At 38.9% G+C, this 18,640-nt stretch overlaps 1 protein-coding gene across 5 annotated transcripts in view; it reads right to left on the bottom strand.

Moving 5' to 3' along the window:
• Sgce (sarcoglycan epsilon) overlaps nucleotides 1-18,640 on the bottom strand; it is a 72,920-nt gene that overhangs the window by 23,457 nt on the left and 30,823 nt on the right. For all 5 annotated transcript variants that reach the window (XM_029478943.2, XM_021164423.2, XM_029478941.2 and 2 more), the window contains 2 exons: nucleotides 13,909-13,981; nucleotides 9,600-9,798 (listed from right to left, as the gene is read on the bottom strand). In XM_029478943.2, coding sequence (XP_029334803.1) covers nucleotides 9,600-9,798; nucleotides 13,909-13,981 — 272 coding nt within the window. The remainder of the gene's footprint in view (nucleotides 1-9,599; nucleotides 9,799-13,908; nucleotides 13,982-18,640) is intronic.

Here is an 18,640-nt window from a genome sequence, read left to right as displayed (position 1 = left end):
TGTTCAAGAATGGTAAGATCCAAAATAGTGGACAAACTGCCTCTCTGAGCCAATGATTCCTTCTAGTAAGTTCACAGAACACCAAGGTTAATACACTGAAAACCATTTTTCTATATAGCAATATAGACAAATCTTGAAACAAAAGTGGGATCCCATTGAGATCAGATATAACAAAAATAAACTAAATATAAAGTTTTTAAAAGTGCATTCAAACTATATATGAGAAAAAATCGATGAAAGAAATAAGAAAACAAAACTAAAGGGGAGAAATGTTTTCTTTATCAAGAAGAAGACTCAGTATTGTAAAAGTGATAGCTTTTTCCAAATTCATCCGTAATCTCAATGAAATGCCAGATCAAAGCCTGGTGATCTGTTCTGTGGGTCTTGACAAATGGTTCTTAAGCTCAGGGAGAGAGACAGAAGACTCTGAATATCAGACATCATACTGAAACAGAAGCACACAAACTCAGAGACCTGAAACTATCGCACTTGCAACAAAGCTGTAGGAGTTACGGCAGCTTTAGAGTGTGTAGGGACAGCCCTACAGAAGCACCATTAACTCATGTAACACGGGGACAAATAGACTCATGTAAATTCATCTTTTCAACAGATGGTGATGGAACAAATGAATGTATACATTTATTAAAAAGTTCTACAACTGAGCCGTATGTACAAGGGTGACCTCAGAAGGAATGACAGAGCAAAGTTCAAATCACAAGAAGGTAAGGCAGAGAAGTACAAAATGATTTTCTAAAACAAAGCATTAACGGTCTAATTCATGAAATAAAGGAATTGATTTTAAAAAAGAGGGGAGGAGCTTAAATTTTCTCCCACACTAAACAGATTGTCAAGCAAATTTTCCAGAGCCTGGGTGAAAATATTTGCAAATCCCCTATATCATAAAAAGCTGTTATCAAACATAAACCAATAATAAAACAAAACTGATTTAAAGGTGTCTCAGGGCTGGGGGACATAGCTCATTTGGTAGAGTATGTGCCTGGCATGCCCAAGGCTGGGTTCCATCTCTAGCACCTCATAAACCTGGCTTGGCAAGAGACATCTGTAAGCTCAGCATCTGGGAAGTAGGAACAAGGGGATAGGACTCCAAAGCATTCCCAGCTAGTGAGTTCAAGACCAGTTTGAGACTGTCTCAAATTAAGGAAGAAAGGGAGGAAGGAAAGATAGAAGGAAGAGAACAAAAAAAGAAAGGAAGAAAGAAACAACGAATATTTTTTTAAAGACATATTTTTTTAAAAGAGAAAAACCTTAATTGAGAACTGACCAAGATACAGTGAGTAAATGAAGATGAAAAGGTGTCCCACATCACATATTATTAGGGGGAAAATTGACTGAAGCATCACTGGGGGATCATAATGAACAAGCACTGAAATACAAGCAGCAGCCAGAACTTTTGTGATTAGCTGGAGTAACAAACTATGGCACAGCCAATTCAAAGACAGCTTGAGTTTTTCTTCCAGAGTTAAACACATTTTACCCTATGGCCCAGCTCTTAGCAAAAGAAGCCAGCACTTAGATCTACATAAAACTTGCACATATGTGAAGAAAGAACGCAGTCTCTCTATAATTTCTAAGTGCAATGTGTACATCTTTCAATGGGTGAACAGGTAACTGTGGTATATCCAGAAAAGGAAATATTATTCAGCACACACATGAAATGGAAGGAGCTACCAAGAAAAAGACATTGAAGTGCACGTTACTAAATGAAAGAATCCAGAAAGGCTACATGCAGTGTAATACCAACTGTCTGAGCCACATGACATCCCAGAGAAAGCTCACTGGGGAGAGGGTAAAGAGACGGCTGCTAGGGGCAGAGGAAAGGACAGATGAAGAGATGCAACACAGATGGTTCTCGGGGCACAGAGACTACTCTGTCTGATACACTAGAATGCGCATTTGTCCAAACCTATGACCCTATGTAAGCTATGGACTGTGGGTGAGGATGTCCTGTCCTGTCCACTCTGGCAAAAGGTAATGGGAATTGGGGGAGCTGCAAATGTGGGGACAGTGGCATACTCAGCATCTTTCTCGTTAATGTTGTTATGGAGTTAAAATTCCTCTACAATCAGTTTATTTAAAAATGCATACTGTGACTTAAATGCAAGAGTTCAAACTGTTAAGTCTAAGAAGAAAAATAGGCATAAATCCTTGTGGCCTTGGGTTAGCCAATGGTTCTTTTAGCTTTGACATCAAAAGCTCCAGCAGTGACAGGAAAAAAAAACTAGATAAGCTGAGCTTTCTCAAAATTAAAACATTTCATGCTTCAAAGAGCAACAGCAAGAAAGTAAAGATAAGTTACAAAGGGGTTATTTACAAATCACGTATCTGTTAAGTGACTCGCATCTGGAATATGTAAAGGACTCTCACATCGTAAAAAGACAAACAGCCCAGTTTAAAGAATGACCAAGGATCTGAACAGACATATCTCCAAAGAAGAGCTGCAAGAGAACTTTTCTTTTGCATTGCACACAGGAAGTGTATGAAAAGATTCTCAGCACCCTTGACCACTGGTGAGAGAGATGTCAAATCCACAAGGAGATACCACTTAATTCCTGCTAGGAATCAGAAAGGAAGCCAAAAGCTGGTGCTGGAGAGAATGGAGAAGAATCTGCTGCTGGGAATGTGAAACAGCCCATGGCTTTGGGGAGGCAGCTTAACAGTTCCTCAAGAGGTTACATACAGGGACACCAGATGATCTGGAAATTCTATTCCCATAGATATGCCTAGGAGAAGTGAAAATAGATCTCTACGCAAAATGTATAGCTGATGTTTAAAGCAGTAGCCTTTCTCATAGTAAAAAAGTGAAGATAACCCAAAGGCCATAAAACATTGTATCATTCACTAACCTAATAAGACAAAATGAAGTATTTTTTCTACAATATGGATGCAACTTGAAACCATTATGTTAAATGATGAAAAAGCCAGTCGCAATAACCGTTTTATTTATGTGGAACTCCTGAAAGAAAAATTAAGGTGAAGAAGCAGCCAAATAAGCTAGAGTTTGCCAAGAAGTTCGGTCGTTGGTAGTAAGTGGCTACTGATGTGTATGGGGTGCGGGTGCAGAGCTCTGTGATACTAAAATGGCCTGGCCTGTAGTATAATGATCATCTGTTCTGAATGGGTGAAATGGGTCTTATATGAATTCTACCTTAATAAAGATGCTATTTGCTTAGTTTTTTGAGACAGGATCGTATTCTTACAGTCTGGACTGGCGATAAACTCACTGTGTGGCTCAAACTCATGGCAATCCTCTAGCCTCAACCACCCAAGTGCCAAGATCAAAGATCACTCAGTGCTACTGTATTTTAAAGCGAAATAAATGAAAAATGTAATGTAAAAATTCAAAACTGTCAATGTAAACATGATGTCCCGGCCACATTTGAGATGACAACTGTTCCAGAACTTTGTTTATTACATTAGGTCTTAAGTTTCATGTCGGGAACAATTTAAACAGCAACAACTCTATACCTTAGGGAAAGTAAGGAGGGAGCGATGCAGTAAATTAAAGATCAAAGTAAAAGATTCAGAACAGGAGCTGTAAGAAATCTCTGGGAAAGGCGAGTGTTCCACATATATTCTGTTTTTAAAAGTCACTTCACCTTCACAAAACCAATTTCCATCTCCTTATTAACTGCCTGCCCAACACCATACATTTTGTTTCTTGATAGCTGCAAAGTATTTTCATAAACAGAGACGAATGAATGTGTTCCTCACCACTGCTAAGAGCCCTTTTGCTCAAACATGACAGTGATTTGCATTTATAATTAGTAAGTTTTTAGATTAATTCAGCTAAAGTTAATAAACAAGCATAAGTTTTGGTACTTTGAAATGTGTTTTTCTCTTAAATTATAAAAGCAATATAGGAAACTTGGAGTATAAAAACAGAATTCATTTATATTACCAAGATAACCATTTTCATTTTCCAATGTACCTTGCAGAATATTTTTCAAATGCATATGTTTTAACGTAATTGCAATCATCTCTAAAATTTAATTTTGCATCCTGCTTCTCCACTTAATGCGTCATAAGCACTTTCCACATTGTACTCTTTGCAATTATGGTTTTATGGCAATATAATTTTTTAAGTGCATATGATTTATTCTGCAATTATTTCAGAGTTGGACATGCAGTTGCTTCTAATTTTTTGATGTTATAAATAAGACCGTAAAGTCTATCTCTGTGTATATTCCTTACTGTTGCTGTCTAAAAAGAGCTGCCTAGAAGTGAAAACATTTTTATGGCCGTTACCACCCTGCCAAGTTACTTTCATCCCTACAAGGATGAGCCATAAACTCTTCAAACTTGATATGTTCTGAGCTGAGCTCATCTTCACCCCTCCCCACCTCCACCTGTTGTGCCTTCCACCTCCTTCTCCTGGTGATTGGCAACCCCAGATGCTCAAGCCTTGAACTCCGGCGCCATATCTTTGACTCTCCTTCTTCTCTCACAGCTCAATCTGTCATCAGTTGCTGACAGTTGCCCTGAAATAACTTGCAAACACATGTGTCACTCGGTCCCATCTCACTGCCACCACTTGAGTTTGAGTCACCAACAGTCGACCCCATGTAGGGTACAAGGCAGCAAACAGTCTTGCAATTGCTCTCAAACCTAGACTCTGCCATTGTCCCCTGGCAGCTCAAGTGCTGAGTGAGTAAGGGAGCAGATGGACCCATGAACAGCATTTACCAGTTAAAAACACAGGCTGCAAATGCCATGCGAAGACGATGGAAGACAGTGGGCCTGTCTCAAAGGTCAACAGGTGGACTTGCTGATTCTTCTGTAGCAGAAGCACCTCTGGCCCACTGGCTCTTCTTAATATATAATACTGTATGAGAGCATAGCTAACAATAGCAACTGGACACTGCATATGAAAAGTCTACGTCTCTCACCATGGTTTCCTTCTAGATATCTTTTGGACATACAATTAAAACAAAACTCTTATCAAGTAAAATGAAGAGAGTTGTTATCTTTAACCCCAATGGGCCTAAAAAGTTGAGATGGGCACATATTATCCACGAGAAAGCTCTGGATCATGGCTCCCAACCTTCCTAATGCTGTGACCCTTTAATCATATTCCCCGTGCTGTGCTGACCCCCAACCATAAGATTATTTCGTTGCTTCCTCATAACTGTAATTTTGGTATCGCTATGAATTGTAATGTAAATATTTGAGATGCAGGATATCTGATGAGTGACCTCCAAGGAGGTCTCGACCTACGGGTTGAGAACCACTGCTCTGCAGGCCTAGAAAGTATAGTGCTTCAACATGCCAGGAGCTCCTGTACACTGCAGAAAACTCTTTATGTACAGTTTTATTTTGTTTTTCCTTTGAGATAGGATAGGTTTGTTGAGGCATCTAAACATTTAATGTAAGGAGTCATCAAACAACAAAAATAACTGTAGTCAACGTGGTTTTTCCCAGCAACAGCAAGACAGTGATTATAATGAACATATTTATCCAGTTGTCCTACTCATGGGATATGTCTGACTCTTGAGCTTATGCCCAGAAGAGATTCCAACCAACTTGAGCATATATCCACTGAGGACTATGGGATTCTGGGAGATGTAGTAACCACTCTGGTCTTGTCCCTTATCCCACTTTTCTCCTCTGTAAACAATTGTAATTAATTTTAAGATAAGATATAAAATTAAAGATATATAAACAACTTATAAGATATAAACCAAATAACTAAGACAAGCCCAGAATTTAAAAACAAAAAACAATGGGATTAAAAATTCCATTTAACCTTGAGCTCTGAGTTTGCAGTGAATTTCTTCATATCAATTAAACATAGAAAACAACAAAAACAACAGCAGTCAAAATATATAACTTTCTCACTACAGGCTCTTAGACCCTGACAGTTCACTAGCTCTGAATTCTCTGAGAATTGGTACGGAGTAAAAGAAGATCGAGGGAAGGAGGGAAGGAGCAGCCATGCTGGGTGGATTTCAGATGGCCCACGTTCCACATCTGATGTTCCTGAGCCACCTAAACTCTGCACAGCTCTCTCTACTCCTAAACTCCACCTCGCTTCCCTGCACACTACATGTGATAAGCCTAACACAGAAACTTTCCTGTCAACCATTTCCTCCAGTGATCCCTTTGTTTCAGGACAATACCCACCCAACTTTCAGAGAATATGGTTCAGCTGTTGGCTGCTTCTAACATAACTGATCTCAATGTTAGGGAAGCAGAGACCCATGAATCCTAGGGCTCTATGTCCGGGCGCGCGCACTCACGCATGCACGCACACATGCTCTCACGGAGAAGGGAAAAGATGAGGACAATTTCAGAGCTGAGCACCTTGGCCCAGCATCATGACTTTCCATCACCACAGTATGTGCCAGCATCAACTTACATTCTCTTCCTCAACTGCTCACTGAGCCTTTTGACACAGGCAAACCTCAGCCTGTTAGAATTGTATGAAATGGCTCAGAGAATAAATGAGAACAGCTTTTCTGCCACTGACTGAGGCTAGACCTGCACGCTTTGGTCACCAGAGGAAATAGGTTTGATAATCTCCTGTGAAAAGCGAGCATTGTCTTTAATCCTCACACCCCATCATTCCCTTCATAGTCGCCATTTACACCACATCACTCAGCTGTGGTTGGCAGTTACAATATGAAACTAGCATGAAATATGACCCTGCTCTTCTTTCCACCAGCTTTATCCCACGCTAAATACATCTATGCGTCCTTAGCTCTTGGCTCTATGTCAGGAGCAAAAGCAGCACCGGGCCCATGCACAGTTGCCTTGGGGTCGCGAGTCTGGCAAGTGAAAAGTAATCTTTTTGGAGGGTACAGCCTTCCTTTGCAGAAGCTTACTCACTTTGAAGTAAATCTTTATAATTGTTTTCTGTTCGATTTAGAAGAGGTTTGAAAGCTGTCAGCGAGTGCTGTAGAGATGCGAAAATACTCATCACGAAGAAGGAGCTGCCCAGTGGGCTCTACTGCCTGGCATTTAATGGCACTTTGGGCTGTAGATTGGCATAAAAGAGTCTTCTCCTATGAACGACTCTAAGCCACCTGTTGGCTATGTCACTACACATACCAAACGCAGAAAAGTAATATGTCATCAGTAGATTGTGGCTGCCATGAGCAAATATATATATATATATATATATATTTATATATATATATATATATTCACAAAGATTTTTATTTTTTTCCTTTAAATCTTGGAGCACGATTTATGTTAAGTATTAGGAGAAAACATTCATTAGTTTCTTAATTACTATTACCGAAGCATACACATTATTTTTTTTAAATAAGATTATAGAAAAGCAATATCTGAAATTCCTTGGCTAAATCAGTCTTTCCCTGTTTATATTTTCCATATTTCATTTTGAGTATATTTAGAGCTCATGATTTTTTAAGGTGAAAGCAAAAAGCATATTAAGAGAATTACATATATACACTATATATCATTTAAAATGTAATAAGTGCATTACGCATGCACAGTATACATCATTTAAAAAGAGTATTAAATGCATTACATAGATTCACTATATATCATTAAAAAGAAAGCCATAGCACTGTGAAAACTGTGGTATTTACTTGTAATAAGGCAACATGGGTAAAGAGACTTGGTTATCACAACTTTATATGACAACTAAGAAAAATATACGAAACCATTCCTAGGGACACACTTTTCTCCTGCAATTATAACTCAAATGGGACTGATTTCCCTGGGGTGTGCATGGAGATACTGGAAGAACAGAGCTGGCATTAGGTACAATTTATAGAAACACTATTTTAAAAAGACTTCTCCTATGCATACTTTGCAAAGGTTAAGGCTTAACGTTAAATTAAAGCTCATGGAAAGTGTTTCAAGTTGGGCAGGGATCTGAGACAAGAGTCTAAATAAATGCCACGGGGAGGGCTCTCTCAAAGAGCTGACAGGTGCTGCAGACAGCTAGCTAATGACTGAACTCTCATCAAGGACTTAGAGGGCCAAGATTCTCTTCTTAATTTAGAGTCACATGCTCAGGCCCAGCTCAAATACTGAAAATCTCTAGAGGCTATCCAAGGCCAGAAACCTATCTATCGTGCACATTTTAAATGATACTTTACCAGTCATTCTCAGAATGGGCATAGTTGAAAAGTTCTGTGTCAGGTTAGTGTTTGGGTGACAGAGATGCTTAATAGAATTAAGTTGAGCTCACAGCTTAACATGAGGGTGTGCTCTACTGACTGGAGAAGGGGCGAGACCCAGCCATCGGTGCTCACACTGTTGCTTCTAAATGCTCGCTGGCCGTTGTTTTAACAATCATCTTGGAACGTGTTAAGAAAACTGTTGAAAAGGGGGTGTATAATTGGAGAGTGTTTTCAGGGGACCCTCCTGCTCATCTTTTCCACGGTTATGCTTTTTAATTTACTTGGTGAGAAAGAGCTCCACAGTGTAACTTCACAGTGAAAATTTAAGCTCTAGAGTTAAGTTTCATACAGAGAGCCAAACAGCACTTAGACAACAGATAAGCCCGCCACTTTCCTCAAAGCTCTCGTACGTGTGCTTGGCTGACTTCAAAATCCATCGCTATACCATTCAAGATAAAACTTAATTCTGCAATGTTAAGTTGAACTTCACAGTCCACTGCCTTCCTCCGCCCCTCTTCTGCCTACCCTCTCAGACTTTCATTTATGTGTATTTGGGATCTTTTACGTTATTTCCAAACAAGTTCTCCATTAAGCTGCCCTGAAATCTGATTCTTACGAATCCAGTTATCCTGGTTAATTCTAGATATGACCTGCAAAGAAGTGTTACCAGGATTATGGGAGAAGGGAGAGTTAGGAGGGGTATGTGCAGCCAACAGTGATTTATTCCACAGACTGCACTTTTGCAGGATTGAGTGAGAAGCAATTCTCCATCAGCCTACAGATAAGAAATTAGAGATGGAAGTTTGGTACGATAGTGACACTGGTGCTTTCAATTCTCCCAACAGGAGTGTTTTTACTTACACAGGTCACACTCTGGCTTGAGGGCTGACATATCCATTTCTCATTTAACCACTTTCAGGAGCCTGAGAGAGAATGTCAGCTCCAGTGGTTCAGAGAAGGAAGTTGAGGCCTAGAGGGCTTCTACATTTGTGCAATGTCACCCAGCCTGTGAGTGACAAGGCCAAGCTTTTGGCTCCCGTGTCTCAGGCATGAGTTTCAAATGCACTTCGGCCATCAGCCACAGACACATGGTGGAAAGAATGTGAAAGGCGAAGAAATAGTTTCCTAGAATAAAGCTCGGGCAGGCAGAGTCCTCCAGCTGATAACTGGGCATCAATTTCCTTTGAAATGCATGGCCCTAAATAATCAGCTTGTCTCCAAAGGTACAAAAGGCTTAGTGCTATAATTTATGGTGTCGGTTCTGATCTACAATTAGATTCACAGGACCCTAGTACGGTGACTGAAGGAACTGTTGATACTATCTCTTTGTCAATATGGAAACTTGCTTATAAGTTCCTATCTCCACAATATCTATTTCTTATTAAAAAGAAAGATTCAATAGGCTATCTTCCATCTATAATAAGTTTGATGAAGTCACCATACTTAAGAACCCCCATTTAAGGCGCGAGATGAAGGCTGTCTTACCCCTCCTTCATGTCATTAATAGGAAGCGGCACTCTACCGCCCCTGTCCAGGGCTGACGTGATGTTTATGGCGTTGAGACGCTCTGGCTGCCACACATTTTTTACAGCCCCGAGAAAGTCTCCAAGAACCTCGCTGGCCAACATTTCTTCCACATTCATATTTTTGATGAAGAATTCTGCTTGATATGGCAACGGGAATTCTAGTGTTGATGAAAAGAGATACACAGATCTTTAATGAAGCAGTCTCTCTTAAAGAGAACACTTTGAGATGTGTTGAATGCTTTCATGGTCCTAGCAGGACACAGCAATACAGAACAACCAGATCTCCAGCCACATGGGTCCAGGTGCATGGATTAAACAAACTGTGACCCCCAAATCATCCTTAAAAATTTTTGCCTGAGTGGGGGTGCATTGGTGCACACCCCAATCCTGGTACTCAGGAGGCAGAGGCAGGAAGATCTCCGCAAGAGCTTGAAAGCCAGCCTAGTCTACACAATGAGTTCCAGGACAGCTAGAGAGGTACATAGTGTGACACCTCTCTCTCTCTCTCTCTCTCTCTCACTCTCTCTCTCTCTCTCTCTCTCTCTCTATATATATATATATATATATATATACACATATATACATATATACATACATATGTGTGTGTGTATACTCAATAGGTACGTCATCATCACCTATGCCTAGATGATGCACATATAGGAGGATGTATGCAGGTAATATGTAAATATGATGCCATTTCATCTAGGGGATTTGAGGGTTTTCAGATTTGAGTAGCCAAAGTGATCTAGGAGCCAATTCCTGGTGGGTTTCCTTCCCAAAAAATTTCACTAAAAATCTCCTTAAATTTTTTTAAATGTATATTTTAAATAAACCTAATATAAAATTCAGTTTTCTCAGGTGTTAATCTTGGGTTACTAACAATTTTTCTTATGACTGTTATTTTTTTAATTAAAAATGTTTTCTTCTTATACAATACTATTTCTGCAATTATGAGTTACTTTAATAGCTATCTATGAAATAGAACCAATGAAGAGATTCATGTGGATTATAACAGCAGGAAAGTCACTGGGGGCTTATACTTTCAGTGGAAAATTATCTTTGGAGACATTCAGAAACACACAGTAATTTGAATTTATTTCATCTAACTTTTCTCTAGAAAACCTTGTCTATAACATGGTTATCAGACTACAAACATATGGCAAAAACTTATGAAATTTTAAAATGTTAGCCTGAATTCTAACATGAAAAGGTTGGTTATATGAATGCTTGTGAGTTCTAAGCAGACTTCATGTCTCTAGTACAATTATCTTATGTACATCCTCTAATTTATTTCAACAAAACTCATGAATCTGTAAATTAATCTACTCTTGCTTCATACATGGAAGGTAAAAATACATAAGCACCTGACATCTTCATGACCTCCCTTCTTGGAAGCATTTTTGATATTAATGGACACTAGATACCAGAGATTTGGTGAGGAAGCCAACTCTGGCTGTAGGGTTTTCTCCAGAGCCCAGTAGCAGGTGGTGACCACTGCTAAAGATACAGCTCTGTGAGGTCCTACTCACGAACCCCTTCCCTCTTCTCCGGCAGGCACTGATTTGGCTCAAGGTTTTATAAATTTATTCAACACACAGCCCATCTGTAGGCTTCTAAAATATGGACTCTTCATCCTCATTCTTGCAGATAAATTTACAGTTTATACAAACACATTTCCTTTTTATATACTATGGTACCTTAATGATGTGACACCTTTCCCATGCCTAGAAGTAGTCACAGAAATGAATCATGAGGAACAAGAGTTTCTCAGTGGCAAATGAAATAATATTTATAAATTATAGAATATATAGTTTGGGATATATGACATGTTATGTAATTTTTTTTTCCTAAATGTTTTTACGATCAAGGTTCCAGAAGAACACAGAAAGCCTCCACCCCACCCAACCCATCTTATTCAATGCTATCACTGAACATAGCCACTCTGTGGTTGTGCAGTCAGTCACACTTAGTGATCCCTTTCTGCAATCTACTACAAGGCCTCTGGTTGCAACCCCTCTGGGGCTCTAGGCTGTGGGGCTTGCCTGCTATCTACTGGGCCAAGAACTATTGCCAGGTCTCTCCAGAGTGAGTCACAGGAGCTTTCTAACTCTGGGGAAATCCCATACTTGCTATATTTGGAAATCAAAGAGGCCAAGAGAAGAGTAGGCCAGTGGATTGGTGGCAGACCTCTGAGGTGCTAAACCCAATTTAGGGATTCCCTTTCTGTACTCTCCTTGAGCACCATGCTGTGTGAGGCTAGATGACTAATTTCCCATTAGGTCACTCAGAGTAGAAGAGAGCTGGCCTGGCCTGAAGAGCTGGCTGCTGAGTATGATTATTCTGATTTACAACTTTGTTGTCCCTTTTTCTAAACCTTATCCAGGACAAATAGCATGAGTGAAGGCCATGTTCAAAGATGTTCATTCTCAAATGCATATGAATCTTGTCTAGACTGACAAGGACAGATTCATGACCTTTTTAGTTTTGTGGTTTTCATACTGTTTGGGGTCGCTTAACCTTAAGTAGAAAGAAGTGGAACAGATCTGCCTGAAGTTCAAATAACTCTTCTCTTGCTCCCTTACGAACACAGCTTTGAACTACTTTGTTCAGGGAAACAATTGCTAGTGTGTGCAACCCTCCAGCTGTGTAGTACTCATTCTTACATCAGGAACTGCATGACTATGGATCTCCATGTTACAATAACACCTAGAATAGGTTCTAAACACTCACTTTCTACAGTCTCTGCTAGAGAGAAGAAGGTCCAACTGTAGACTAAGATCTCTTCCAGTCTGCCCTATCTGACCAAGACTTGGTCTCTTGAGCCTGTAATTATAAGGTTCAAGGGCCCAAAGTCACCATATTTTAAATATGTGACTTTAACCATGAACCCACAAATGGGAAGGAAAAGACCAATGACTCTACCCACTTAGAGTTTCCAACTCTAAAGGAATATCTTAAATGAGACAGAACTATTCAATCCTAATGGAGCTCAGAACCAGTCGCCCTAAGCTATGGGTACCTAATAAAGCATGTGGGGTAGGCCCATAAAGCCAGCCTTTGCACTTAGTCCCCTGTAAAGGGCACTTTGCATTTTAACCTGTCATAGTTGTCTACAGTTGGAACTGTTAAAACATGTAGGGAAAGACCCATAGAAGGTGGTTCAAGTCTTCAAGCAGTCTTCTCCAGGTACATACTGTCAAATTCCTAGATAGTGCTTTCTTCTATACAGTCAAAGGGCAAGTTTTAACCCAGATTTACTGAGTTATCATGAATTTCAAAGTATTAGGTTCTGGCAAAATCCTTTTGTTTGCCTGTTTGTTTTCTACCAATAAACAGAAGAAGCAAGTCCCGATAGAGAATATACTCTGCTTTTTTTTCAGGGGAAAAGATAGATCTGTAACCATTCCCTTCCTGCCAATGCCTTCACTGGCAGAAGTATAGAAAACATTATTAGCCCATGATTTTCTAATTTTCTCTTTCTTAATATTTAAGCCTCAACAAGTGGATCTCTATGAGTTTGAGGCCAGCCTGGTTGGCAAGAGCAAGTTCCAGAACAGCCAGAGAAATCCTGTCTTGAAAAAAACTATTTAAGCCTCAAGTTTTGGATATGGAATGGTAATATTTTCCCCTTGCCTCCTCTAGTACCTCCCAGCTGTCTTCCCATGAACTTCTCCCCTCACTAATGTTTCCTATTCTATGTCAAAATGAGGTCAAAATATTTGAGAGCATAACTTTTAAGAATATTTCCTGTGTCCCTGGCCTTCAACGTCCTCAAGAAATCATCTAGAGTGAGCATGTTCCTCTTAGTAGTTGATAGACTCTGACATTTACTGACATAATAAGTAAATTTAGCTAATTAGCAAATTATCTACCTCAAGTCCCCAGATCTCAGTTCATCTTTACCTGAAGCGAAGCCACTACTTAGAGCAACTCTAAATTTAAACATGGAGCTACCTAATAACTTAGAGTTAACTCTCAGGCTTGAGAACTGATCCAGGGCAAGCTCTCAATATTACGTCACCCACTGATGCCACAAGGCGTAAAGAAGTCAGCAGGGCATCTGCTGAAGGACTTTGCTGGTTTTCACCACAGCCCACCATTTTTATAGAAAGCTCCAATGGCTTATATGTCTTTCCAACATTTTACTACGTCATCAATTACAACTGGAATACCAACTCTACAATCCATAATTATACTGCATGTTTATAAGCACAATGAAACCCTTTTTATAAGTAAGAAATGATTACCAACATATTTTGCATACTTACCTTCTGCTGACATTATATTAATTATCAAGTTATGCCTTGCAGTCTCAAAGGTACGTCTATTGTAGGCAGTTATCTAATAGAAAAGAAAAGGCATATTTAAAGTGTGAAGTGTTTTGTAAAATGCAACTCACTAAAGACAAAATAGAAATAAATTATTGTCTTTTCTGTTTTTCTTATTTGTTGATATGCTTAGAAAATTTCCTTTGCTGAGCAATAGGGACCTAAGACTTTTAGTAATATTATAGGAAAATAATTAGTTAACCAGGTCTATTCAACATGCCAAAACAAAAAGTTAAATAAAAAAATACTCTTTAGTAGAAAGCCATTAGGCACAGGGGACAATGTGCACATGTCACCAGAAAATGGACGAAGTGACTTATTGGTTGTACTAAGATTGAAAAAAACAAAAACCAAAAAACTATACATGCTATGGTTGTACTGGTAAATTTGATTTAAGAATCATCGCAAACATATACTTTAAACCAAGCAGACCTATGTTGCATTTAGTGCTAAACTGCACAACAACCAGTCAAAAGATGTAAGTAGCCCCTTCATCACATGAAAACAGACCTCAGAGCGAGGAAAGCAGCAAGGACCATAGTCTATAAAACTCGGGCACATGCTCAAAACCACCATTCGGTATTTTCATACAGTCAAATGTTAGTAAACATTTGCAGGGGCAGGGGCTTATATCCAAGTCAACTGAGAAAGAACTACCAGACGGACCAAGCAAAAGCCACAGCCTCAGAACTCAAGGAAGGCACGATTAACTTCGGAACAGGCATTAAATGGTACAGACCCATCCATTGTACCTCAGCAAAACCCAGCGGCTGTGTCAGAGGCTTAAGAGTCCCAGTGTTAGGTTTCTGGCGTGACCACAGCTGTAGGTGACATCAAACAGGAGAGTAGAGGAAAACTGGCTCCACCTACTACGAGCCCCCTGTGCACTGAACAAGCCCCAAAGATGCTGACATAGCAATCGGACCATCTAGAGAAGCGGTTTACAATCATAAGAGATAACGAACTGAGTTCCAACAGGAAGAATCAGAATGAGGGGGATGAATAATGCCAAACCTTTGGCAATATTTATTCTGAACAGCACACCAACCCACAGTTAAGGGAGTTTCTCTCTCTCCAACTTGTCAAAATTCCATGCGATTTGCCACCTCCTTCCTTATAGACACATGATCAGTGAGGCTCATATCAAACAGTAACCTTAAGATTAGCTACCAAACATAAGTAGGAGTTATTTTTCTAAGAAAACAAATAGAAAAAAATAATAAGTTGTTCTTGGGAATTTTTATGATTAAAGTTTAGCCTTCTCCTAGTAACATACATAATTATTACATGCTAATTAGTTAATTTGAATTACTCCTCCAAATCATCATAATCATATTTTCAGTGGAAGAAAAGATGACTAGTCTACTCCAATGTGTTGTTACAGTGAGATTTTGACTCAGACAAGATAATAGGTGGTTTTTTTTTTTTTTTTTTTTTGGTTTTTTCGAGACAGGGTTTCTCTGTGTAGCCGTGGCTGTCCTGGAACTCACTTTGTAGACCAGGCTGGCCTCGAACTCAGAAATCCACCTGCCTCTGCCTCTGCCTCTGCCTCTGCCTCCCAAGTGCTGGAATTAAAGGCGTGTGCCACCACCGCCCAGCAATAATAGGTATTTTAAATTAATAACAATATTTTTGGTTAATCTTCCCTAGTTGTCACAAATTTCATTATTGTAAGTTTTGTAAACTCTAGTAAGTTGGCTTTTGTATGTGTCTGTCTGTCTTTCTCTGTGTTTTGTTTTGTTTTTGTTTTTGTTGTTTTATTTATTTTGCTTTTTTTTTAATCACGGCATACTGGGAGAAGTGAAAAATATTTTCATATTAAGAGGAAGAATTTCTTTGTTTGTTTTTTTTCTAGACAGGGTTTCTCTGTATAGACTAGGCTATCCTGGAAACTGTAGACCAGGCTGGCCTTGAACTCAGAAATCCACCTGCCTGTGCCTCCCAAGTACTGGGATTAAAGGCATGCACCACCACTGCTAAGCGAGGAAGAATTTTAATATCTGAATGTATATCTAATGCTTAATTTTTACAGCTATATCAGAATGTAGTGTGCCTTTTCTTTCTTCTAGTACGATATTTAAGTACTGTAATGACCTCAATCAAATTTTACCTACTGCAAAAATGTGAAGGGCTTCAGAACATGAGGGAGGAGGCTTTCTTTTTTATCCTTGTTTCTAAACTAATGCCTAATCAGTTTCAGATGTTTAAACTCTAAATATTTCAGCTATAGAGGTACTGAATGGGTTAATTCATAAATTTCTAAAATTAAATATAACTTAAAACATATAAAACTTGGCCAAATTAATAGAAGAATAAATTAAATCAGTATGCTTAATACACTATGTAGATATATTGGTAGTCTACACAAGGTAGTGTTACATTTCTTTCAGTATTTTTTTAGAATACTATTTGCTACAGATGCTAACACTTCCTGTCTGAGGTGACTTACAAGAGCATCTTGATCATTGAATTCACCTGGACACACTTGCCTGCTTGCCAGACTTAACATTAGGCTGCTTCCAGGCATTGAAATTGTGAAATTGGTGTTTAAAATCTCATTGACTTTTATTTCATATATATGTAGACTTAAAATACATTGCTTAGTTTGGTTGCTTTGAAACACTATAAAGCTGATAATCTACATGCCATCCACATTGAGTCTCCTGGCCCATCCCCTATCTCCCAATTCCCCATTTTGTTGAAAGCATCTAGCCATGTTGCTGGGAAAGCCTCAGTTTATATTTGCTCCCAATATTAACCACATAAACACAGTACACAACCTATTCACCTGGTTCTTGCTGAGAGCCTTTCAAGTCTGCTGTTTTGTGGACTTCCAGTGTTCTGCTTTGTGAACAGTGTATATAGAGTGTGTCCATCCAAGTCTTCAGGTGAGTTTTAGCAAGCTGCTAGTTTGTGTATCTCCTTAGAAGTGGGACTGCTTAGTGACAAGGTATGCCAAAACTCACTCAGGACTCATATTTGATGTTGGTCCCCACAGTGGTTATGTTAACCCCCATATTCACCTACAGTGTATTTCACTGATGGTAAAATTCACATTATGGCCTGATTAAGGCTGCTCCTCATTACTGGTAAGAACAGACATCTTACTTAGATTTATGGGTCTTTGTGGATTTTTTTCAGTAAAACATCTTTTTTCTTATTGAACTGAGGAGTTCTTTTTCTATTTCAGATACCTTATTGTCAGGCACATGCAACAAAAATATTTTCTCCAATTTTACAGTCTGTCTCTTCAAGAAAATTAGTGAAAATTCGATATTTTTCTCTCCAATAAAAATATTCAGGTGATACTTAAGAAACCAATTCAACCCCCAAGTCAACAAGAGAGGCTTCCATATTTTTATATAATAGCTCAACATTTTGTTTTTCACATTTCATCCCTCACCTACCTAGATTTGTGCTTGGAGTTTGGTATGAAGGACCTACGGCTAGTATGAAGGATCATGTTCAAATAGCTAACAATTTTTCTGAGCATTAGTTAAGAAATAGACATTCCTTTCCCAATGACCCCTGGCACTAACTCTTCAATTATCTATCATTACTCGTTGTATGGTCTTTGTTTCTGGCCCTGCTTTCAATTCTTCAGCCCGTTGGTCCATTCCTACACCACTGACGTTCTATGATAGTGAGCATGGGTTTATGGACATCTGACGCCCACGTGAGAAGAGACTTCTCCTTTGTTCCTCTTCATTAAGGCTTAGCTATGTCTAGCTTATAACCTTCCCCATACATGTTAGAAACAGTCACGTTCTATTTTTAAAAATCTATTGGAAACTTATCGACATTGCACAGAATCCATAGATTAGGGGGAAATTATGCCATGATACTATCTTCTTATTATTGAAATTACCATCTATTTATGCAAATTTACATACTCGGTGTTATATTTATTCCTGGTACCTTATAATTTTTGTCTCTTTTGAAAATACATGCTCCTCTGAAACATCTATTTTTTCAGTACTTTTTATCCATGTACAGAAATATAACCACATTTGTATTTATCCTACAGTTGATTGCTAGCCTTTCATAATATTTTAATAGTCCATAGGCTTTCTACTACTGACTGCTCAATTTCATTCTTTCAGATCATAAGGAATTCGGTTCCACGTACTTCCCTTCACCAGCTATGACTTTCAGTATATCCTATAATAAAACATAGAGGTTGCCATTCTTGTTTTATTCCTGAATTTAAGTGACATCTCTCTAATGTTCCCCACTGAAAATGATGTTTGCTATTCTTTGGGGGAAAGCCTGTCAGGTTAAGGGAGGTCTCTTCAATTCCTGGTTTTAAAGCGCTCAGCGGAGGGCCTAGAGGAATGACTCAGCAGTTAAGAGAACTCTGCTCTAGCAGAGGAAATGAGCTCCATTTCCCTCTCCCAGATCAACAGTGAGACACTGTTATCTTTTAAGTATAACTTTTTTTAAAAAGTATTAATTTAATTTAAATTACCACTTATTTGCTACCGTCATGGTTTTGATACTAGAAAACACTGGTGTATTCGAACATCACAATGGCTTTAGACTACAAGCTAACTCAACCATTCCTGCTTCCAGGCTCTTGGGGATTTACCTAGCAGCTCTGATAATGCTTTTCATTTGTCAGCTGGAAGACACCCTAACTTCTAGCCACATGTTTAACTTTTTGAGAGCATAT

The sequence above is a fragment of the Mus caroli genome, unplaced genomic scaffold, assembly GCF_978045245.1.
Source record: "Mus caroli unplaced genomic scaffold, Mus_caroli_1 scaffold_7, whole genome shotgun sequence".
Taxonomy (NCBI): Eukaryota; Metazoa; Chordata; class Mammalia; order Rodentia; family Muridae; genus Mus; species Mus caroli.
This window is presented reverse-complemented; position numbering and strand designations above follow the sequence as displayed.